Here is a 22,762-nt window from a genome sequence, read left to right on the forward strand (position 1 = left end):
TGCTGACACCTATCCTGTGCTGTTTTCCAGCAGTGAGAAGCTAAGGTGGATCTCTGCTTTGGCTCCTCCGCGGGGAGAACCAGATCTCCTGGAATGCCCTGGTGAGACTGCTCTGCTGCTGCAGCAATGGGGGTGGGCTGGCTCACAGGAGTCACAGGCACTATGAGGTGGGACACCCCAGAAGCATTCTAAGGCAGAATACTCGGGGGTTTTGTAGAAAAAGAACATACTCATGGGCATTCCATTGCCTGGTGCTGCCAGTTGTTTTACTTATTTTAACACCTCATTTTAGATGAAGACCTGTAGTGTCCCTTCCAGTTCTCTGCTTTTTATTTGGGCAACTCCTTATTCTCCACCTCCTCTGGAGCTAATGCCCACATATGTACTGTTGCTTTCCAGAATATCAGTGTGATCTTTCCTCCCCTTCAGATGCACCACAGGTTCAATGCATAAAGACTTACAAGGCTCGGGAAAATGATGAGCTGGCTTTGGAGAAGGCAGATATCATCATGGTTATGCAGTACAGCAACGATGGTGAGCAGAATGAGCAATGCCTGTCTTAAACTGTAGGACTGAGAGGACAAAGAGGTTCTTCATCTTTAGGGTGCTTTATTTGGGAGCTGAAAAGGGGATCTTTTCTTTTGCCCTTAGGGTCTTTTTGAAGGGGGCTTTTTCTTGGGAAGTAATGAAAAAAACACGTGACTTTTGCCTCATGTTGCACTTTTCCCACACCACAGGGTGGATGGAAGGAATAAAACTCTCAGACCGGGAGAGAGGCTGGTTCCCCTCAGAACATGTGGAACACATCTCCAGCAAACACGTACGGCAGAAGAACCTGAAGGAGGAGCAACGGGTGAAGAATGCCAAGCAGCAGGTCTTCTGCAAGAAATAAGACTGCTTGGACCTGGACAGTCTCCCTGCCATGGGGAAACCATGGCTTTTCTATCATGCCTCAGAAGAAATGACTCTGCAAAGAGCATAATACACAGCACTTTGACAGGACCAGGTGCTTTTTGCCAAAGAAAGCGGGAATTCAATCAGGAAAAACTTCCTTTGTGTCAGCAGGACTACAGCAGCAAGAGGAGGAGTAAAGGTTGCATGTATCGCTTGCTTTGTGGTAGTAGGGAGGGACTTAAATTGGACAGAGGTCTGGGCTCTGGACTTCTGAAAACATATTCCTGGTTTTGCCACTGACAAGTTGCGGGACCTTATGTGAATCACTTCAGAGTTCTGCCTCAGTTTTGCCATCTGCAAAATGGAAGTAAACTTACCTACCTCACTGCATGTTGTGAGGCTAAATTCACTAGTATTAGCAGCCTGAGAGCTTTGAGTTCCTGAGAAGGAAGGTGCTAAGTGCAAAGCACAACAGAGCTGAGGAGAATATTCTGTTTCAATATCCTCTGGATACCTTCATGGCTTTGATCTCTATGGTGTAATTTCCATTTTGGGCAATTTAAGTATTAAATCATGCAAGTGTACTGGGGTTTGGATAGGCAAATATTTAATTTTACCCAAATGCTGTTAAGAGTCCTTGACAGCATTACAAAATCCACTGGAATTAAGCAGAGTTTTCAGAAGCCACTGTGATGATTTCCCCCACATAAGAGGTACCATGCTGAGGAATCTGCTTCACAAAGGTCACTTCTCTTCTGAACAAGCATCCCACTAAGCCATCTGACCTCTTTTTTACTCTGCCTCCCTCTGGGAGTAGATCAGTGACTTTTGACACAGATTTATGTATTTCGTGTTGGTACACACCCCATACAAAATAACGAGGACTAGGCACATGCAATGAAGTGGCACTTTACTGCTGCTCCTACTCTGATTGCTGATGTGGTAATGCATGCACCATTTTGCACACTTACAGAGAACACTGAAATATTTAGCCACTGTAGATAAAGTCAAAATATGCACCAGGGTCTTTGTTCTTTTTAAGAACTCTCTGGTTTTAAGTCCAGTTTACATGCATTTGTGCAGAACCTGTCTGTTTGAGGATATGCCTTCAACTGTAAAATACTGTATCTGTGTTAAAGTGTTCAGCTCAGTCAATGCAAGATCAAGTTTAAGAATCAATACACTAAAGAAAGCCACTTGTAGCCTTCTTGCATTTAATATATTTGAAGAATTAGTTATCTTTGTATCTCCAGCTTTGTCTCTGTAACATTCTGCTCTTGTATCTAGAATAGCTTATTGCATCCTATTTATATCAATAATTTTAGCTGGATTAAAAGAAAAAAGAGTTGCTTTTATTCCTAATAAACTCATGCACTTCTCCAGTTAAAAACCTTTCTGTTCGCCTTGTTACTTAGGTTTTCCTCTCAAATGCAAGTAATGCAATTTACTGAATATACATGCAGTATTTTTTTCCTATAACTTCCCTTTCTAAGTGACTGTTAAGTACAAACAGTTCTGTTTAGCAGAGACAGTATGGAAAGCTGCGTTTATTCAACCTTAAGATTCTTCCATGTTACCCCTGGCCCTGGAGAGCTGATGTTGCTGGTTCCAGAGTGGTGTTAGTCATCCATAACTGAAGGTAAACTGAAGGGATGAACTACCGAAAATGGGAGTCTAGCCCATTAAAGCAGAAAGACGGGACCCAGTTATTCAACTTTTAAGCTATGGTTCAGACAACAATCTGCTAACACCTTTTCTCCCCCCCACCAGAAGGACTGGAGTTGGGCCCAAGCTAAGAACCAAAACAGAGCTTTACCTCAGACTCACACAAGAAGGGTTATAATCTTCCACAAGACCCAGAATGTTCAGATATCCCAAATACCTGTTTGTCCCAGGCTGTCATGAATTTATGCAGCTCCCAGGTCCCCAGGATTGTCAGTGTCTCAGGTGGGACACAGAATGCTGCTATGGGATCTATTCAGCACGTCTGTGTAAGATCATCTCATACAGGCAGTCGAGGCATCCCACATCCACTTCAGCTTCATCCAGGAGAAGCCAGCCATACATATTCCCATTCTAAATTAGAAGTCATCTTGTTCAACAGCTCAAGTTGAGAGCTCTTTACTCTTGCAACTTCTGCTCTTGAAAGCAAGCAGGCAGATTGTTCATTAGAGCCCCCCCAAAGTGGTTTCTATGCTAAATTCCATATGTTGTTAAAATTCTACTTGACACAGGAAACTTAAAGGATACTGTTGTCATGATTGACACCACTTGTACACTCTTTTTAACTAGTTGGATCAAAGGTTAACTTGTCCCTGTCACAGGTATAGCCTTTATTTCCTGATGTCAGGCCTTTGTATGTTGAGCATTTAAAGGTCAGTTTACACTTCTAAGAATAAGTACTTATACCCTGGGTTGCTTTGATTTCTTAGATTTCAGATAGGCCTCAGCTTCTCACTATTTAGTTAAACTTTTAGCCCCAGCACCATCCTGCCACCAAAATCCATAAACAAATCTGTTACCGCTGACGATAAATAGATCACACGAACACAGGTCGAGGTGTGGTGAAGAGAGAGTTTATTTTTTCTCCCAGGATTTACAGGCTTCTGACCACGGCCAGGGATTGGATGGTCAAGATAACACTTTCCCACTGCACTGGCCATGAGAGATGCCTATCACAAGACGTGTAACAGAAAGAATGTACACATATCTATGTTTACAGTTACTGTCCTGGGAAAGTCCTTAGAAAACTATGTTAGCAAGCTCAGAAGCTGAGTTTTCAGGGAGACACAAATCTACACTGAAATGCTTTTTGAAACTGATTGACATCTCTGATTTGTACAAACTCAATCAAACTATTACAATATCCCTCCCAACTGCACATTCACAGTGCAAGAATCAAGTTAGCAGAGTGCCTACTGTGTTATTTGTCAGGATTTCTCCCCACATTATCTAATACCTGATTTACCAGAAAATCAGTATTAAACAGAAGCATAGGGTATGTCATGCAAATCCCAACGCTTTCTTGCTGTTCCCAAAGACTCTGTGAGGTGCCACTGTATCTTCCCCAGGAACCTGTGGAGATTGATACAAAGTGTATCTGGAAAAAAGAAATTCAGGATTTCTACACTGAAAAAAGGAAAATAATTAAAGACAACCCGTGGGTTTTTAAGCAAGGCAGGCACCCTGGCCAGCGTCAGCACGGTGGCTATCCTCAGCCACACGGGCCATATCCCACAGCATCAATGTGATGGATGGTGTAAATGGCATTTATTGCAGGGGAATTTAACATTTTATAACCTAGGGTCATTGTGTTACTCCCATCTGCTTACGTCATCGTTAGGTGCTATTGGCTAATTGCAAAGGTTTTACTATCCTAACAGAGGGGGGGGTACGCTAACTTTCCGTCACATCCCGGTATCTTCCGCACCGCTTATGCCCTAAACTACAACAACAACCATCAGAGGGCAGGTACACTAATTTCTTTTTGTGACAAGGATAGCCATGAAGTACAAGCATGAGCTGCATTTAAAAAGTTTTGTTGAGAAGCCAAGAAAGTCATGGTGTGTGTCTGAAAATCAAATTATATGACTGCTGACATTTTTCATATAAAGTAGTTTAAAATACATATAAGTATAAAGTAGTTTAATATATATATATACACACACATATATTAGTATATATATACACACATATACATATATATGTGTGTGTGGTTATATATATATATGTATGGCTCAAAAAAATCCCCAAATCTCCCAGTGCTGGAGTCCAGTGTTGGTCCCTCCTCAAGGAAAATGAAGCATTTTCCACAGTTCCTACTGTTCTCACAAAAAAGGTGACATTAGGACCAGAGTTCAGTAAATAAACACAACCTTGCACAGAAACAATGTTTAAAGCAGGTAGCAATTTTTATATTTGCACTTCTTCTAGTATTGAAGAGGTCCCATGACCCTCCAAGATTGTTGTGTCTTGTCAGCTGAATGCTGTTAACAAATTAAATGCCATAGTAGCCCCAACTTGTTGCAGCTGATGGCTGAACCAGGTGCATTGTTACACCAATTATACTGGCTCCATCCTGATGAAATGACTATCAGGTGAAAGCATGTGCAGAAGGCTTTAGAAGCTAAAAATGAACGTTGAAACAAAGGGGGTTTGAGGGAACCCTCAGGAGGAGAACAACAGCAACACAATAGTGAGCCAAAAAATAGGAGGAGGATGAAGGACATTGTATTTTGGTGCATCAGAACACAAGGGAGTCTCATTCTTCATGCAAGCATTGCCTGGTGCTGCTCTGTTAGGTCTTTTTACTAAGAATTGTTAAGCACTGAAAGGACACAAATTGCAGCACCCAAAAGTCGGGAAGTGCCATTTGTTCCTTGCAACCCCCAGTTGCTGAAGAACCAGAAGCTGCTGGACACCTGCAGGCAGGTTAAAAAACAAATGTCTTCCTGCTAGGCCCCAGGAAAAGAACAGAATCACGGAATCCTTAGATTTGGGAGGCACTCTAGAGATGCTCTAGTCAGGGTCACCTAGAGCAGGTGACACTGGAACATGTCCAGATGAGCTTGGAATGTCCCCAGAGAGGGAGACTCCGTTCCCTCCCCGGGCAACTGTTCCAGTGCTCTGTTAAAAAAAAAAAGTTCTTCCTCATGTTGAGATTAAACGTTTTGTGTTTTGGTTCATGGCCATTGCTCCTCACCCTGTCACTGGGCACCACTGAAAAGAGTGGCACCATTCTTATGGTACCCCTTTAAAGATATTTATATGAGTTATGAGATCCCCTCTGTCTTCTCCAGCCAGAACAGGCCCAGCCCTGCAGTCTCTCCTTGTAACATTCCAGGTCCCTCATCCTCTTTGTTTCCCTCCGCTGGACCCTGTCCAGTAGCTCCTTGTCCTTCTCGTCCTGAGGAGCGCAGAACTGGGTCTCGCAGTCCAGACAGCAAGGTTCCCCTCATCCACGGCTGGGCGAGTTTTGCAACCCCGAGGTTCACGCGTCGATAATTCGGCCAGCTCCCCACGGGGAGCGTTCTTCCCCATATCCTCGCCGAGGCTGGAACACTCCAGTTCCCTCCGTTTGGGGACAGGGCCCGGCCTGGCTCCCGGGCCCAGCTGGGGGGTAGGGCGGCCTCCCGCGCTCTGCCCAGGTGCCCTTGATGAGGCAGCAGGGGCCGGGCAGGACGGGCCGCCGGGTGGGGCATTAACCAGGCCGGGCCTGGCCCGCCGCGGAGCCGGCATGGACGGGGCGGGCGAGGAGCGGCGGCCGGAGGAGCGGGCGGCCGGAGGGCTGGGAATGGGCAGTGGTAAGGAAGGGTATGGATGAGGGTAGGGGGATTAGTGATGCCGACTCGCGTTAATGACGGGGGAAGGCACCCGGCAATGAGCCTAATGAGCAGCCCCGGGGGAGGATAATCGCTGCTCAGCGATGTTATCTGGGCGCTCATTAGCCTCTCTCGGCCCCGCCGTGTCCTGGCCCCGCGGCTGGGAATGATGGATTTCCCGGCCCTCCTGTCCCCTGGCTTGTAAAAGCACCTGGCTGAGGGTAGGGGGGTCTTTCCTTTGTGTCACACCGAGGGGCTCCCGCTGCCTCGGTGTTTCTCATTTGCACCTTCCCCTGCTGTCCGCTTTTCCTTGTGTGAAGGGACCTCTGAAGCCATTTCTTTGGTTCTGCCGTGTGTGTGTGTGTGTGTGTGTGTGTGTGTGTGTGTGTGTGTGTGTTCAGGTGGCTTTGTACCCCAAACAATCAAAATGCCCCAAACAACCCTAAAAACCTTGCAGTTCAAGTGGTTGGCTTGTTCCAAGGAACGTCCAAGAAAGTGGTTGTGAGATGAAAAAGAGGGCTTGGCTTCCTGAAAGTGCACCAGGTGTCCCAAATTACCTATTCCTGATGTTCCCACTCAGTTAAAGTCCCTTCTACTTAATGTTCTGTTTGTCTAAAAGGGGGACAAAGTGATTTTCAGTCTCGTCTCTAAATGATGGGAGGACTGGTTTTATAACTTCCCTCTTGCCAGGAAGGCCCATCTTTCCCTCCAAACTTGGTTTTCATTTTGACTCTTTTCCTTGGTAGTCCCAAATTGTGAGGTCTTTGCTATCTGTTCTAGAAATAAAACACAGCAGTTTACTTTAATTTGGAGGACATCTGTCAAGAATATTAAATTAATTACCAGGTGTCCATTTCTGCTGCAGATACAAGGTACCCACATAAGACTTGGACATGTATTTTGTGATGTAAACACATACTGGGGTTTGCATAGAAACAGTTAAAAACACTGCATCAAATTGTGTGAAAATACTTTCCTTCCTGCCTGCCTGCCTTCCTTCCTGCCTTCCTTCCCTCCCTCCGTCCCTTCCTCCCTCATATAATGAGTGAGACAAACTCAGATGCTACCAGGAGGATAGAGGAAAAAGGAATTACATAGACCAGAGGCATCTTCTGCCTCATTCACTTCTTGACCCTCCCCATCAGGATATTTCATCTCATGCAACTGCAGTGGAAACTTGTTGCTGCTTAACAAGATCAAAGTATTAAAGCTGCATAGTTTCCTGCTTCTGTTTCTTTCCCCTGCAACTAAATAGGCTTTCTTAATCCTGTAAAAGCAAATTAGATGCTCTTGGGCAGAGCATCTTGGAGCAGCCTGACATCCCCTCATACTTCTATGAAGTTTCTGTCATCTGCTTAGAATTGTAGGGCTCCTCCTTGATTAACAGTTGTTTCAGAAAGAGACATTCAGGCAGAAGCAAACCTTTTATTTTGGCATTGCATTAATATAGATCAGAAAAAGAGCCCAGTGAAATGAAATTATTTTATCTTTTTCCTCAAAAAATTAAACTACTAAGTTTCTCTGTTGTCACGTGCTATTGAAATGTCAGCCTGCTCAAACTTTCTTCTCTCCAGACAGAGGCAAATACATGGGTTTGGGTTTATTACTCTACTTCCTATTCTTATGAATGAATCACTTACTTAAAAAATTTCAACTAGCAGAAATCACACAGACTCACACATTCTGAGCCACTTGGGGGGTTTTTTGGAACTTTTTATTTGTAAATGTATGTGCCAGCTGGAAAAGTATAAGGCTTCTGCATTATTCTGTTGCCTATTTTAATTATTTCTTTTGCTGTGTTCTTTTTGACCTGTCTTCTATTATCCAGTCTGTCTTATTGTAACACACTTTCTGTTTTTTGTTAAACTTTCTTAGACATTTGTACCTAATTTTGTCCTTATCCCCCTATTTCATTCCCTATCTTGTAAGTCTGTTACTCAGAAGTGTGGCTGAAGCTGCAGAGAAATAATTTAAGGCAGTTAGAAGATTGTACAATTAGTGGTTTTTTGCTTGTCCAGCTTTGGTATGATAGAATTCTATGCAAGTAAAAAAGTGGTGACGTTTGTCAGGTAATCCCTGACGACACAGTAGACCAGAATTTTACTGTCTTTCTTTTGCTTATTTTAATAAGGTGACAGGACCTTGCCATGTCATTGATTTTTGTTCTGTTGCTTATTCCAGAGACCTGTAGTATCCATGGGGCTGTTTTCCCACTACTGTATATTTGTAATATGCAAACTTCCCTTTAATCTCTGTGTCTGGAATTGCTTTCTTCTGTAGTTTACACTTTGCTTTTAAAATGAGGCTTTTCCCATCAGACATTTGAATATCTCCATATTGACCATATCAGGTTCTTTGCTATTGCTTTCCTGGCAGCACCTGTCTTTATTTTGAGCCCTCTGGTTCTTGTCACTGTTGGGTTTCGTTGTGTGGCCTTTTCATTCCCCCATAACTGCAACTCCTGATCCAGGTACATCCACCTTAGGCAATGGGCATGTGGGGTGGGGTTTAGGGTTTTTTCCTCCATTTTTGCCTTGTAGAGTGCCAGGATGAGAAGGAGAACTCATTGCTGAATGCAGAGCACTTTGTGGTGGATGCTGATGCTGTTGGTGGCCGCAGTGCAGGGAGCAGTGTGCTACCTACACTCCCAGACACAGCCAGACAAGAAAAAGTTGAAGATAACTTGGGAATAGAATATAGGAACAGCTTTCTAAAGAACGTGAAAGAAGATGGGGGATGCAGCACCCTGCGGGCAACTGGGTCATCTTCCCAAGGCTCCGTTGTCCTTGATGGCCAGCATGACTTTGCCTTGGCGTGTGGGCAACCGTCGGATTTCTGCGGTAACACGAAGGTTGGATTAGCACAGGAGCCAACAGGTCAGTCAGGGTCACAAGAGCACACTGAGAGTTACTGCCCTGCTGGGACTGAAAAGGAGGCAGAGAAGGAAAAAACTAAGAAAGCATCCAGTGGAGTGCCTGGAGCTCCCTGCAGGCAGGAGGAGATCGGCCCAGTCCCTCACCGATCCAGAGGTACTCCAGCCAGCGCTGCAGCTCTGAATTCCTACAAGGGCTCTTCAGTCCTGGAGTCCAGAGGCAGCTGTGATGTGGCCATGGGAAAAAAATCCTTACCTGTCAAGAAGAAGCCCCGCACCTTCTATAGTGCAGGTAGATCCCAGGGCACAGACTGGCACACAGTGACACACTGGCAGTGCCGGTGGCACTTGGTGCTCCCTTCCCTGTGCCGATCTGCTCTAACTAGTATTGCACTGTACTCCACACCATTAGATGTGTGAAGACTTCCACTAATAGAGATTGCTGAGTGTCTTTCCTTTGAAACATCACTTGCAATGCTCTTTGCTTTTGAAACAGCAAAAGATTTTTGTTTATTTTTGTGGTTTATTTTTAAAAAAATCCTTTCTATTACTCATATATTTCTAAGGACAGTAAAAATGTTCATTTTCTTTTCTCTCTTATTTCTTGTTTCCCTCTCTTGTTATCTTTTTTTTCTTGTTTTCCTGTCGCATACTTCCCATCTCTCTCTCTCTTTGGACAATGCATAATTTTTAGAGCAGCTAGAAGAGCTGGAGAGGATGTTCCAGGAAGATCACTATCCTGACAATGAGAAGAGGAGGGAGATTGCAGCTGTGGTTGGTGTGACGCCACAGCGTATCCTGGTAATGCCTGCTTGGGGGGACAGTGCTGCCTGTGGGTTCTGTGCAGAAAAGGGATGGGCAGGGACTGGACATTGCCAGTGTTCCATGTGTAGATGGTTTCTTCCCTGAATGCATTCCTTTCTTCTCATTTTTCAGGTCTGGTTTCAGAATCGCAGGGCAAAGTGGCGGAAATTGCAGAAGTTGAGTATAAAAGACAACAAAAAATATCCATCATCATCAGCTCTGTTAGTCCCCTTTGGATCAGAGGGTTATGGGTGAGGAATTTACTCTGTTTTGTCATTTTTCTACAACTGATACCTAAGAAATTAATTATTTTCTTTTGCTGTTTCCTCTTTACCTTTAAACAGCGAAGAGCTGAGCATTGATTTGGACCTAGGGAGCCTGTTAGATTTCTAGGAAAATTGTGGTGGGCCCTCTTAAAAGTCCTTTTGATTAACCTGTAGCACAGATTAATCAAATTAATTTTGTCATGAAACTATTGAAATTGCTCTGTAGAGAGCAGGGGATGAGATGGAAAAGTTTATGGAATCATCTCTTCATTTTTAGTTTCTGTGAATGCATTGGCCAGGTGCTTTGGGTGTGCTTGGGGATTCTTTTAATGGAGTTCTCCCACCACTGCTTTCCATTTATATGGATTTTTCACTTGGTGATGGAAATGCTGCTTGCTTAGATCAGTCTTAGAAAGTCATGGACTTCTTTGAAGAAATACAAGGTAGCACCTTTCATATGTAAGAAGAGGGCATTAAAGGGGGGAAAGGGAATATGTGAGAGGATAGATGGTCTTTCAAGGGATGGTGAATGTGTGAGGGGAGAAATCAATCTCCATAGGGATGTATTTATGGCAATCTGGAGTGAGTGTCTTCTTATGAAGAAAAGAGAATGAAAAAAGGAAAAATTAAGTGGAAGAGGAGAAATTAAAGCGAAAGTTTGAAGAGAGCCTTACTTCATTGCACTGTTCCTGCTGCCTGTCCTATACAAGTCACTTGGGGCTACTACCCCAGAGACTTTTGCTACAGGATTCCTTGCCCTTGTAGTCAGCCAGTGCTTTCCCTTTGCACTTGCTGGTGATGAAAGATCTGTCCCCTGTCAGATAGAAGAGTGCATGATTGGTCATAATGCCCTGCCTTGTCTTCTGTGTCTGCTGCAGGGCACTTCCTCTGCCTCCATTGCCTGATGCTGCTGGAGACCAGCCTGGCATGCTGGGAAGAGACCCTGAAGCTGTGAACTCCTCCAGCCTGTTCAGCACACTTCCTGCATCCCCCACTTCTGCCTCAGGTGAGATCCTGACCAACACAAGTGTTTTGCACAGCTGCAGCATTAGCTGGTGGAGCTGGGAGGTTCCCAAATGCTTTAGGAAAGGCCATGTCAGAGCCTTATGCCATCAGTGCAAAAAGTGACGCCAGGTCATTCCACAGGCTGAGAAAGTTGGAGCTGTTCTGCCTGAAGGAGCAAAGGCTTTGTGGAGACCTCAGAGGAACCTTCTAGTATCTAAAGAGGTCTACAGGGAAACTGTAGAGGGACTTTTCATCAGGAACTGTAGTGGTGGGACAAGAAGGAATGGCTTCAATCTGAAAGAGGGGACATTTAGGTTAGGTATTAGGAAGAAATTCTTTCCTGTAAGGGTAGTGAGGCACTGGCACAGAGAAGCTGTGGATGCCTCATCCCTGGAAGTGTCGAAGGCCAGGTTGGATGGGGCTCTGAGCAACCTGGGATAGTGGAAGGTGTCCCTGCCCATGGCAGAGGTGTGGAATGAGATGATCCCTGGAAGTGTCGAAGGTCAGGTTGGATGGGGCTCTGAGCAACCTGGGATAGTGGAAGGTGTCCCTGCCCATGGCAGAGGTGTGGAATGAGATGATCCTTAAGGTCTCTTCCAATGATTTTGTGACTGTAGGTATAGCAGCTCACTGCTGATTGAGTCTCTACCAGTTATGTACCATCACCGTGGTTCCTCTGTGCTAATTCTGGAGACAGGTTTGTAGTCCTTGTTTCTGTCCTAGCACAAGCCAGCAAGGAATTCTGAATAGGACTTCATAAGGATAAGTGGGCAGGGCATTCTTCCGTAACAGCTGTTTGGCAGTGGTCCTGCTGTTGTAAATGATGAGGGAAGTGTTGTTCTGGTTCTGATGTTCTCCATGACAGACAGTCACTTCCCGTATTCTGGTTTGGATGGAAACATCCTGGCTACAACCTGAGCCAAGTGAGCTGTGTAAGGAAGGTGCACTCTGTAAACTGCTGGTGTTTTAGAGGTTCCACACCTTAAATCATCCAAAGGGGCTTCCTTGCTTTCTCCAGGCAGGGCAGATTTCCATTTTGTGCAAGACCTTGAGGGAGTGAGAGTGACTGAGTTCCAAAGCTGAGGGCTGAGTTTAAACACTGTTGCAGTGGAGTTTTAAGTCAGCGGGGTGTGCTGTTCAACCAGTTTTCTACCCAAGCTGTGTTAAAAGATTGATGGTGGTGAAAGAGAGAGGATTTGTCTAATTGTTTATTGATATGTGCAGTCAAAGAGCATTCCCTAGAGTCAGGGGTGCTTCCTAAAGCATTTCCTAGATACTTTTGTGTTTCCAAGTTGGCACAATGTGAAAAGATTTCCAAAGTGCTGAGGACTCCGCCACTTCTTTAGGGATGGATATTCCAAGCAGTAGATGTGCTGACATGTGGTACTGCTGTGTGTTTTCCTGCTTCCCAGTGTAATTAATTCTTTGGGATTTCATGTCATTATGTCTGTCTCCTCCTTGTATTCTGAATATATCAGTATTTAGTTATCTGTATTAAGCCCAGTTCCTGCAACTTATTTTCTTAGAATTCCGCAAAATTTTTAATAGTGGTTTTACCTCTAGAGGTATTTTGGTATGGTGGAAAGCAGCTGTAAGATTGTATCAATAAGTTTAGAATGCTTTATGTATTGCTAAAAGTATGTAACTGAGATACTTTCTTTATAACCTAATCTAGTACTTCCGTCATTTAAGTTTGCCTGTCATCCTCTCAAAGCAACAGCTCCTTTAGTCAATCCAATAACCTTTTTAACCAATAGGACTGTAATTCAGTTAGCTGCAGTTTTTCCACTTCTTTCAACAGAGTAAATATGGTCAAAATGTTTGATTAATTCACTGCCTTCAGAGTGATGACATGGTGTAGTCTGTTGAGTCCTGTATTTATTTGGATAGAAACCAAGATTTTGCGCAACAGTTAGTTTAAAGGAAACAAAACAAATATACTCTGATTTCTATGCTTTAGGAACCTCTCCTGGTTCCTAAAGTACCTCTGCAGACACACTGTTTAGTCAGGAGAGAATATCAGGGAATCGCAGAATAGTTTGGGTTGTAAGGGACGTTAAAGATCATCTCCTTCCAACCCCCTGCCATGGGCAGGGACACCTTCCACTATCCCAGATTGCTCAGAGCATCATCCAACCTGGCCTTGGACATTGCCAGTGATGGGGCATCCACTGCTTCTCTGGGAAACCTAAGCCAGGGTCTCACAGGGAAGAACTTCCTTCTAGTATCCAACCTAAACCTACTCACTGTCAGTTTAAAGCCATTTGCCCTGTTAGGCAATGCCTGTCAGAGAAATAAGTTTTGTTCAGGGACATGATCTTGTCTTCTGCTTGCATTGAGCCATTTTTTTTCTGGGGGATCTTCACAATGGGATGCAGCTCTCCATGTGGAACACTTCTGCTAGGAAAGACAGGTATCCATCCATTCTTGGTGCAATGTGTAAGGAAGAAAAAAGAGCAAGTGTCCTCTGTGAAGGAAAAGACTGATATTACATGTAGAGAATCCTTGTAGAAGAAAGATCTGCATGGCACAATCACCTGGAAAGCGCCAGTTGCGGTTTTGCCTTACTAAATGCAGGATAACACAGCTATGGGGTATGAAACTCACTTTTTTTGTTGCTGTTTACCATTGCAAAATCAGACTTTTTCTCTTTAAGAATGAAAACAAAAAATGAAACAGAAGGAAAATTAAAGCCAACGTGACTTGAATCCATTCAGCATCCTTGTTCAGAAAAAAAAGCTAGCCTAGAAATAGGGCCATCCATGGACCACTTGTTTTCTTTATTAGGATATCTCAGAAAATGAAGGAAGATAGGCTATAACCCAAATTAACAGGAGAAAAACAAAAGAGGAAACAGATTAATAAAAAAGGTTATCAATTTACAAGGCAAAAGCAATTGCTTAGTAGTGTCCCTTATGGTAAACAGTTCATGGATGGTTTCAGCAAAAGCCTCTGTGATCTGTGCAACATGGTGCAGTTGGGCCCACAGAGTGTGACCTGCTAGAGTGACTATTTGGGTGCTTTCCTTTTTAACCACTTTCAGCAGGACAAGAAAATTAGGTGCGTGAGACCTTTGCAGAGTGTTCAGTGCTGCAATTTCCATTGTTTTCCCTTGCTCTATCCAGTACTTCTGACTATCTGTTGGTTTGTTGGTTTGGTGGGTTTTTTTTTTATGTCCCACTATTTTTACCAGTTCTCCAAACAAGCTGATTAAAAATGTCAGTGAGTTGTATTTGAGATGTGTGTTACCTTGCTGGTAGTTATGGCTTCTGATTTGGATATAGCAGCCACACTACTTGCCATAAGAACATTTTGTGCCTCAAAACTTCAATTTTGAGCATGCTTTGATCACAGAAATGTTTTGGGTTTTTGGTTATTTTTTTACTTTTGCTAGACATTGTGATTGAAATTAATGGGTTTTTTTTATTTACACTGGCAGTTATTTGAAGCTTTTCTTGGTCTTCTGAGATTTCTTACTCATATATATATATCTGTGATTCATTGGCTTATGTTTTCCCATTAGAAAGAAAAGTTCCTTTCTTTAGAAAGAAAAGTGCCTCTGGTTTGTGGGCAGAGATTTTTCTGTCTCACTGGTGCTTCTGCAGGAAATCCTTTGTTTCGTGCATCTGCCTTGCTAAGGATACCTGTCAGGAGTGCAGCCTATGCAGGTAACTCTTAAGGAAATAGCAAGATGATTAAATTCACTGGCAGAGGTGGGATTCTAATGGAAATCTTGGGACAATTGGATGAAGCTGGATATGGTCTGTCAAAGAACAGTAAATAAACTACAAGCTCCCATGACTTCACTTATAGGACTCTGGCTTTCAAACAAAATTGAAAACAAATATGCTTTCTCATAATTTCAAGACAGGGACGAATCTAAGGAAAGCTTTGTGATGGTCCTTGATGTTCCAGTAAAGGCCTGAAATAGAATAACCATTCTAGAGTTAAGTCAAGTCTAGTGCCAGGACTAGTTCAGAGATCTGAAGCTGTAAATTATTAAATTGCTCTCCAAAATTCCCAAGGTCGTCTCATGGACTGAGAACCCAGGAGGAATGGAAGCAAGAAATAAAAATCCTACTGTTACATTCCCATGTTCACTGGAAAGCCTTCTGAGATTCTCTCTCTACATCAGTGTCAGGAAGAGTCGCAGAATTGTACAGTGTGTTATCTTAAGCCAGGGGTCAGAATTCTTCATGGAACAACTCTCTGCTGTTCCATAACATTTGTGTAAACATTCTGGGGCACAGTGGTCAGGAGAATCAGTGCTAAAGAAGAGTTTAAAAAAAATCAGAAGAGATCTTCAGTTCATTTCTGGCTAAGCCAAAAACCTGGAATGTGACAGGCACATCAGAGATGCTGCCTGGCATGGATAAATAGTGTGTTCAAACAAGAAAAATAAACCACTGAGAACTGCCTGGAAATGGGAATGCTTCAGAAATGCCATCCTAGATCTTGCTTCAGTTTTCTGACTGAGCCCAAAATCAGGGCTATTGAAAACTTGAAAACAGCTTCAAGTTTTCATTGAAACATTGTGATTCCTTCTTTCCATGGCTGCAGAGAGCTGGAAAAAAAAAAAAACCAGAATGTGGGATAAGAGGCACAAAACTGCCTAGCACAGTGAGGAATCTGAGAAACAGTGCTGTAAGATGTTGAAGTGGAAACGCCTCATTAGCTCTCTGGACATGCATTCCAGAATTGTCTAAAGGCTGCTTATACTTGTGGCATCTTTATGTTTAGGTTTGTGTTTAAGGCCTTTGAGTCACACCTGATGGGGTGCACTTGATGTTACTGTCTATGCCTGCAAGGCTGAAGTGCAGCTGCAGACTTTCCCTGAAACCTTTGCCACCTGTGGCACTTCACCTTAGCACCTCGTCTTCCCTCTCCCCCTCCCTCCCCTTCCCTCCCCCTTTCTCCCCGTCTCTCCTCTCTCTCTTTCTTCTCGTACTCCTGCTGGTTCAGCCTAGTTAGACTGGAGAAATCATTGCAGCTTCCTGCACATGTGATGGCTACATTTGTGAAGAGAGAAACCATTTGCTAATTGCTGTAATAAGAGAGAGACTCATTTTCTTGCACCACGCCCAAGCTTCTTGAGTGTGTATATGTTTTTACTGTATGTATAGTTGTTGTTGACGTGTATAGTTGTTACTCTGGATCACCAGCATCCCTGATTCTTACCTTTACTTTCCTCTATTGTTCCCTTTCCACAAAGGCTGTTGTGTAGGAAACTGTTCGTGTCTCCTTTTCCAGCAGTGACTGAGGAGACAGATCACCAAATAAGATTCTAGCAGCCAAAAGGTGTTGGTTTCATTTTCCATCTCCCATCTTCTTTTTCCCAAGGACTTTGAGCTGCCATCTCTACTTTTTTAATTTTTGGTTTTGGCATGACTCATCAGAGGCCAAAGCAGGAGTGAAAATGTGTTTCAAAACAGCCTAGCAGTGGATTTGTAAAGGCACAGCTTTGTTTCTTTCAAAGAACAGATCATTTTTTCAAAAGGGTGATCTGTGCAGCACACTCCTCCCAGAGGACAGTAGAAATGGAAGATGACTGGGGGGTTGTTCCTGGCTCTTTCCAAGAAGTGCTTTGCTTCATTTGTCTGCCTTCTTGAGAGCTGGATTAAGATACTATGCAGAGACTGAAATCACAAAGGTAATTTTATTTAACCAATAAACATCATCCTGTGTTCCAGAGAGCTTGCTACTACTCCCTTTTGTTCTCAACAGCAGCAGTGGTACTCATTTACTTTTATTCCCATCAATTAACATCCACTCTTTCACTGGCATCTTGCTTTTCTGTCCTGCTCCTCTTGTCATTCCCTCTGCTTGCTCCTGCAGATTCCCGGTGTGACAGCCCAGTGTGACAGTCTCTCTGTTTTATTCACAGCCTCCTCGGTGGCAGGAATAGTGGCACCCTGTGAAGCCCAAGCTCAGAGCAAGGCGCTCCCGGAGCTGCAGTTAAAACCCAGCGACTTTGAGTGCTTCCCTTGCTTTCCCAGCCCTCCTCCTGTCCGCAGGGCCAGCCTGGCGCTTAGCCTGGCCTTCGACCCCCAGAGCCACACTGTTCCCCTGATGCTGGACACGCCCAGCGGTGACTGCAGCTTGGCTAGTCACGAGAACGGCTCCAGGGAAACTTTCTCTTACGGCGTCCAGAATCAAGGGTAGGAGCAGAAGAGTGTCTTTGAGGGAGATGAAAAAAGCGGCCTCCTGGGAGAAGCCTTGGGAGAGTGAATGTGGGACAGGGGATAAGAAATTAGGCAGGAGCATTAATGAAAAGCGAGATGCAGGTGTGACAATATCCTTTAAAGGGAGTATGAAAAGCTATATAATGTGCATAATAGGACAAGATGCCTGCTATGAGACAGGTGCTACCTGTACTCAGAGTGCTCTCAGAATTGTATGCTGTCAAGTGAAAGTGAGGGAACTGTTCCAAGCTTTGGGGCGGGCCTTGGAGAGTGGGAAGATAATTCCCACTAATACCCATTGTTCAAGAATCCTGCTGTGAAAGCGCTTTGCTCAAGTGGCTTTTGTTGCCCTTGTCCTGTGCCTGGTATTTGGGAGGAAGGGTTGGCAATAAAACAGTTTTTAGTTGGACAGCTGGTGTAGCTGTTGACCCTCCTCTAATCTCTGGGTTGCCTATCTCCTTGCTCTCTGCAGCTTCAGTTCACCAGTTTCTTGCCCTTATCCCGAGCACCTGGAGCCTGGACACAACCTGGAGGCCACCTACTGTCAGTACAGCAGCGAGAGGGAAATCTATCAGCTCTCCCAGTTCTGTCACCAAGGTCACCTGGCCAGCAATATGTTCTCCAATGACCACCTTCCTCTTCCAACACCCCTGGAGTCCCATCCAGCTTTCCCTGACTTACCTGGTAATGGTGGAGCCATAACCTGTGGAGCCATGCAAGGCTATGTACAAAACAACATGGGGGGAGCACTCATGACACAGCAGCCAAGTGGATATTCAGGTAAATTTCTGAAATATTTTGGTATCCTGCTACTCTGGAGTAACTAAATAATACCCTGAAACATTCAGCAAGATCAGTGGGTTCACTGATGACAGTGACAGAAAGAAGGACGATTCACATGCCTGCACAAATCTATAGATGTGCTTGTCTATTTTTCACTTCATTTTCTTGTATGCTTGTTTGTCTTAAAGTGCTGAGTGACCTGTTAATTTGAATCAAAAGTTACTCTCTGGACTGCACACATCAGGAAGAGTATTAAATGTGAATGTGTCAGATAGTGCAGAGATTGGTCTGGACTGGAGAAGTAACTTTTCCAGGAGTGTCCTGTTGTGTGCACAAACAGTCTTTTGTTGAATGTGGTGGGAGTCAAGGGTGCAAAGTGGAAAAGGTGCCACAGCAGATGGGATAGTTGGAGATAGTGAGGAAAAACAGCCTTCTCACTGTTTGGCTTCTGCAGAAGCCACTTTGAAATCACTTTATGTATCTCAGGGTAATGCAAAAGAAGACAGAGACAGGAGCTGACAGAGTATGGACATAGATTCTTCCTCTGACTTGAATTTGCAACAGCTCTGAGATGAAGGCGCTCCAGCATAATTTTATGGAAAAAAAAACCAACCTCAAGCCTAACCTGTCCCCCGCCTCCCCCTCCCCCAAAACTCCAAACCCCCCCAAAAAACCCTAAAAAAACCAAACTTTAGGTAAAAATGGCATTGTTGATCTCCTTGTTTTGTGTCTGGGCTTTGTATTTTGAAGTTATTCAAGCCAAAGTAAAATCAAATGAGAAACTGTTGTAGTTAATTAATTTGGACAGACAGGTTTTTAAATTAAGGTCACACTCCAAAAGTTCCATCCCTTGTCTCATGACATGAGAGAACAAAGAGTTTTAGCCCACAGATACTGCTGCTGGTTTTTTTCCAGTTCTGTGGACTTTGTCAGGGAGGGAAGTCTGACTCACATCAGGCTGCAAGCTGGCTCCTGTCCCCACTCTTCACAGCTGACATTGTGCAGGACAGGCTGGCAGCACCCATGCTATCTAACACACTTGGCCCTGCTCCCTGCTCTAGTTCCAAGGCATAATTATTATTTTCTGTGGTTTTTCAGTCTGAAGTGCCAGAAATAATGAGAGGGCTATACCCCAGACTGGGTCAAATTAGTTTTTCTAGCTTGGTGCCTAAGTGTGGTTGAATTCCTTGGGGCATGTTGTATGAGCATCAAGGAGTGTGTAAAGGTGCGAGCTGGTGAAGTTGGAAGGTTGTTGAAGGAACAGAGGCAGAGCTGATATTCTCTTACTCCATACTTCTGTCCAGAGCACAGTCAGCAGTGCATGGCTTTTCTGGTATGCAGTGGGGATGACCAAGTTCACAGAATCATAAAATCCTGGAATGGCTTGGTTTGGAAGGGGCCTTAAAGTTCATCCAGTTCCAATGCTCTGCTATGGACATTAGATCAGGTTGCTCAGAGCCCTGTCCAACTTGGCCTTGAACATTCCCAGGGATGGGGCAACCACAAGTCGTCTGAGTTCTAGTGCCTTACCACCCTCACAAGGGAGGAATTTCTTCCTGAAAAGGGTCCAGGATTCCAAAAATGTAGGGCTGGAAACCAGTCTGTCAGTGCAGACACACCTGTGAGCCTTACATCAGCACATAAGCAAGTGAGCAGCTTAGTTGAATTATGGTTATTAATTAACAAAACATTCCTGCTTCCTGGTTTACAGCTTTTATAAATGAAAGTGAAGATTAAGCATCTATCTTATGCCTGGCAGAGCTACCTTGGAAAATGGGACTGGGAAAAAAAACAACTTGAGGGGGGTGTCTCTACTATTATTACATAGACTCAGGATCAGTGCTGAGTGGCATGGAATTTTTTTAGATTATAACAATGCTATGAACTTTCTAAGCTTTTCTGCCAAAGAACCATGTTTTGGTCAAATACACGGCAGTATAAAGAGCAAAGTGATCATTGATGTGTGTGTGATGTCTGCTGCACTGCAAAGCTGTGTTTGCACTGAGCAAAGCACAACTCACACATCTTGTACATAGACGTGTTTTCATTATTTTAATTATTCTTTCTTTCTTGGTTGCTTTTCCCTCAGCAGACATCCCTGCCTATCCAGCTGTGCCCTGGAGTGATTTCTACATGCAGGGAGCTCCTTTCTCCAGTCAGTTGCATTCCCAAATGCCTTTTTCTAGCACGGCAGGAGGACAGTACTTCACAGAGCCATCTCTCCTTCAAGTGCCCAACACAACAGTAGTGGAATCCATGCCACAAACTGGAAAACAAACGGGAGTGACACCACCAGAACAAAGTTCCTACCAGAGCCACCAAACAGAGCCAGAGACAGCAGCACTCACTGAAAAAGAGGACATAGAGAGCAGCAGCAAGAAAGGAGAGACTATTGATGGTAACAAACTGATTGTTTTCTTGGAGAAGAAGAGGGGGAAAGGGAAGAGTTCCAAGACAGCAGTAGTTACCCTGAATGCAGGATGAAAACTGTGGCATTATTTTTTTTGTGAGCTGCTGCCTGAGACAGCTCCCATGATCCTATACCTATTCTATACCTAGTTCTTAGATACATCTGTTTTTGGAAATGGGGACAGAAAAGTCAGTAAAATAGATGGCAAAGTTCTATGTTTCTTCAGACATCATTTGTGAGCTGTATGGCTACACAGAACTGATTATTTCCAAGATTTCCAGAGGCATAAACATCTCTATTCAAGGCAGAACTTCACCAAGAAGCAAAAAGGGGAAGGGAAGGTTTTCTGTGGGTCTAATTTTGAGATATAAAACATCTGAAAATTTCAAGGTATTTTGTGTGACATTTTCTTATGAATGTGTTTTGGGTTTTTTTGCAGAAACTAAAGAAGAAATTAATGACTGATGTTGCACTCTGAGAAAAAAATAAGGAAGAGGAAAAATTGCTCTTTTAAACTCTGCAAAATAAGAGTCAAAAAAAGAAAAGAATAATAATATTTGCAGCAGATGCACTTTATAATTTTATTTCTTTTTTTGGTTGTATTTTTTTTCTTGTTGCCATGATTATTTTCTTGCATAAAAATGAAGCAGGGATATTTCACTCAACAAAAAATAAAAGTTCCTGCTGGTTTTTTTGGTTTTGCTTTTTTTTTCTTTTGTTTTGGTTTTGTTTGGTTTTTTGGGATTTTTTTTTTGCAAATCTCCTTTCTTTATTCTAATCTTGACCAGCCCTCAGACAGGAAAGAGCTGATAAAGGAACCAGAGTCCCATGAGTAAAAATTCCAGATCATGCAAGTGTCAGAAGGTCTGGCTTCTTCTCTTGGGGAAGAGAAACCAGGAGGCGTAAGATACACACAAAACAGGAGGAGAAACTCCAGCAGCTACACTTGATTTTAGGGACTCCAGACAACAAAATAAGTCTTCATTGGAAGTCCAGTAGTGATTTGGTGTTTGCTAGTCTTGAATTATTCTAAAAAAAAAAAAAAGTTTCATTGTAAAACTGTAACAATAAACAGCAGCAAGACTGTAACTATAAATGCTGGCAGTGTAACCGGGTCCCTGTCTATTATTAATTGCTTTAGCATCCAATTTGAATTGATCTGTTTGAACTTGGCGTGATCATCTTAGCTTCTACTTTGCCTGGGAAACAGATGACCTATGTCCCTAAACTCAGTGGTCAGCAGCAGGAGCAGAGGACTCCAGTGAAGAGTTGTTCATGCTGAGAGCTACAGTCCCCAGGAACTGTGCTTCCCAGAGGAGCTGTAACCACCTGGATGTGTAGGATGTGTAAGACGAGTGGCTAAAATGGATGTCAGGCTGTGTTCTTGTGAGAAAAGACCATCGTGTTTTAGGAAGAGGGATGTGCATTTCCTTTGTTCCTTCCAGTGTATAACCCCGAGTCTTTCCCCTGGCTTTTAGACACAGACAATGTCCAAATAATTTTTATGTTTACTGTGATGTGGGTGTCCCTCTTGTACCTTGTGAATTTAGGCATTTCCACATCTTTTGTTTCAGTTCCTCTGCAAACTGGACATTGAGTGTCTGACAGGAGCTAGATGCTGCAGCTCCTCTGTTTTTTCTTCCTCCTGTAAGACACTGGTTTATGTCTGGCTGTGGCTGGATGCTGCTGAAAAGACTAAGCAGTATAGACAGGGACAGATTTTGAGTCTACAGCTTTGTGTGGCTATTCCAGAATTTCCATTTCCTACAACAAAAGTTAATTCTTGCCTATAATAAGCTGAGAATGGTTGGGAATGTGCATTAATTCACACTTGTTCCACTTATCCTCCATTGAACAGCCTAAACCAGTATTTCCAGGAGGTGTGAATAGGAGTTTTTATTGCAAGTACAAGTCACTCTGAAAGCTGTTGCTGGTGATGACTGCAAAATTCATCATAGTGAGGGCTGGCTGGGAATCTTGTCTGGATCCCAAACCAGCCCTTCCAGGTTTGGAAGAGGACAAAACCAACAGAATGCCAGCTTGTTCAGCTCTACCTGCCCCTTCTCATACAACAAAGAAGAAAATAATTTAGTGTGCTTTTTGAGAAATGTACATTTTCAGAAATAGGCTTTTGGGATGTGGTCTGCTGGCAGAGTCCCCACCCCAGCTTGCTGTATATGCTGTAATCTCAAAAAGTTTGGGGAGTGAATGAGCACAGTGTAATT

At 43.6% G+C, this 22,762-nt stretch overlaps 2 protein-coding genes across 13 annotated transcripts in view; both read left to right on the forward strand.

Moving 5' to 3' along the window:
* The window catches only part of ARHGEF5 (Rho guanine nucleotide exchange factor 5), a 33,303-nt gene extending 31,019 nt beyond the window's left edge, over window positions 1–2,284 (forward strand). For all 6 annotated transcript variants that reach the window (XM_086885119.1, XM_086885120.1, XM_023919099.2 and 3 more), the window contains exons 13-15: window positions 31–101; window positions 430–534; window positions 738–2,284. In XM_086885119.1, coding sequence (XP_086741245.1) covers window positions 31–101; window positions 430–534; window positions 738–892 — 331 coding nt within the window. In that variant the 3' untranslated portion in view covers window positions 893–2,284. The remainder of the gene's footprint in view (window positions 1–30; window positions 102–429; window positions 535–737) is intronic.
* Window positions 2,285–6,082: 3,798 nt separating this feature from the next.
* Window positions 6,083–21,633, forward strand: NOBOX (NOBOX oogenesis homeobox). 7 transcript variants are annotated; one of them, XM_086885133.1, is made up of 9 exons: window positions 6,083–6,143; window positions 8,756–9,379; window positions 9,782–9,888; window positions 10,024–10,142; window positions 11,036–11,163; window positions 17,047–17,320; window positions 17,817–18,124; window positions 20,217–20,525; window positions 20,977–21,633. In XM_086885133.1, the coding sequence occupies exons 1-9, from the start codon at window positions 6,131–6,133 to the stop codon at window positions 21,000–21,002; spliced, it is 1,908 nt and encodes a 635-aa protein (XP_086741259.1). In that variant the 5' UTR covers window positions 6,083–6,130; the 3' UTR covers window positions 21,003–21,633. The 7 variants fall into 7 exon arrangements, with proteins under 7 accessions (XP_086741259.1, XP_086741262.1, XP_023774865.2 ...); XM_086885136.1 differs by having other exon boundaries at window positions 6,084–6,143; window positions 8,756–9,091; XM_023919097.2 differs by having other exon boundaries at window positions 6,111–6,197; window positions 20,220–20,525.
* The last annotated feature ends 1,129 nt before the right edge of the window (window positions 21,634–22,762 follow it).

Source organism: Cyanistes caeruleus, chromosome 4, assembly GCF_971803275.1.
Source record: "Cyanistes caeruleus chromosome 4, bCyaCae1.hap1.1, whole genome shotgun sequence".
Taxonomy (NCBI): Eukaryota; Metazoa; Chordata; class Aves; order Passeriformes; family Paridae; genus Cyanistes; species Cyanistes caeruleus.

Coding starts and splice junctions, on each gene's coding strand:
- NOBOX (XM_023919096.2), top strand. CDS start 6,131: ATGGACGGGGCGGGCGAGGAGCGGCGGCCGGAGGAGCGGGCGGCCGGA. Junction 9,380..9,781: donor CCGCACCTTCTATAGTGCAG/GTAGATCCCAGG, acceptor CATAATTTTTAG/AGCAGCTAGAAGAGCTGGAG. Junction 17,321..17,816: donor TACGGCGTCCAGAATCAAGG/GTAGGAGCAGAA, acceptor TGCTCTCTGCAG/CTTCAGTTCACCAGTTTCTT.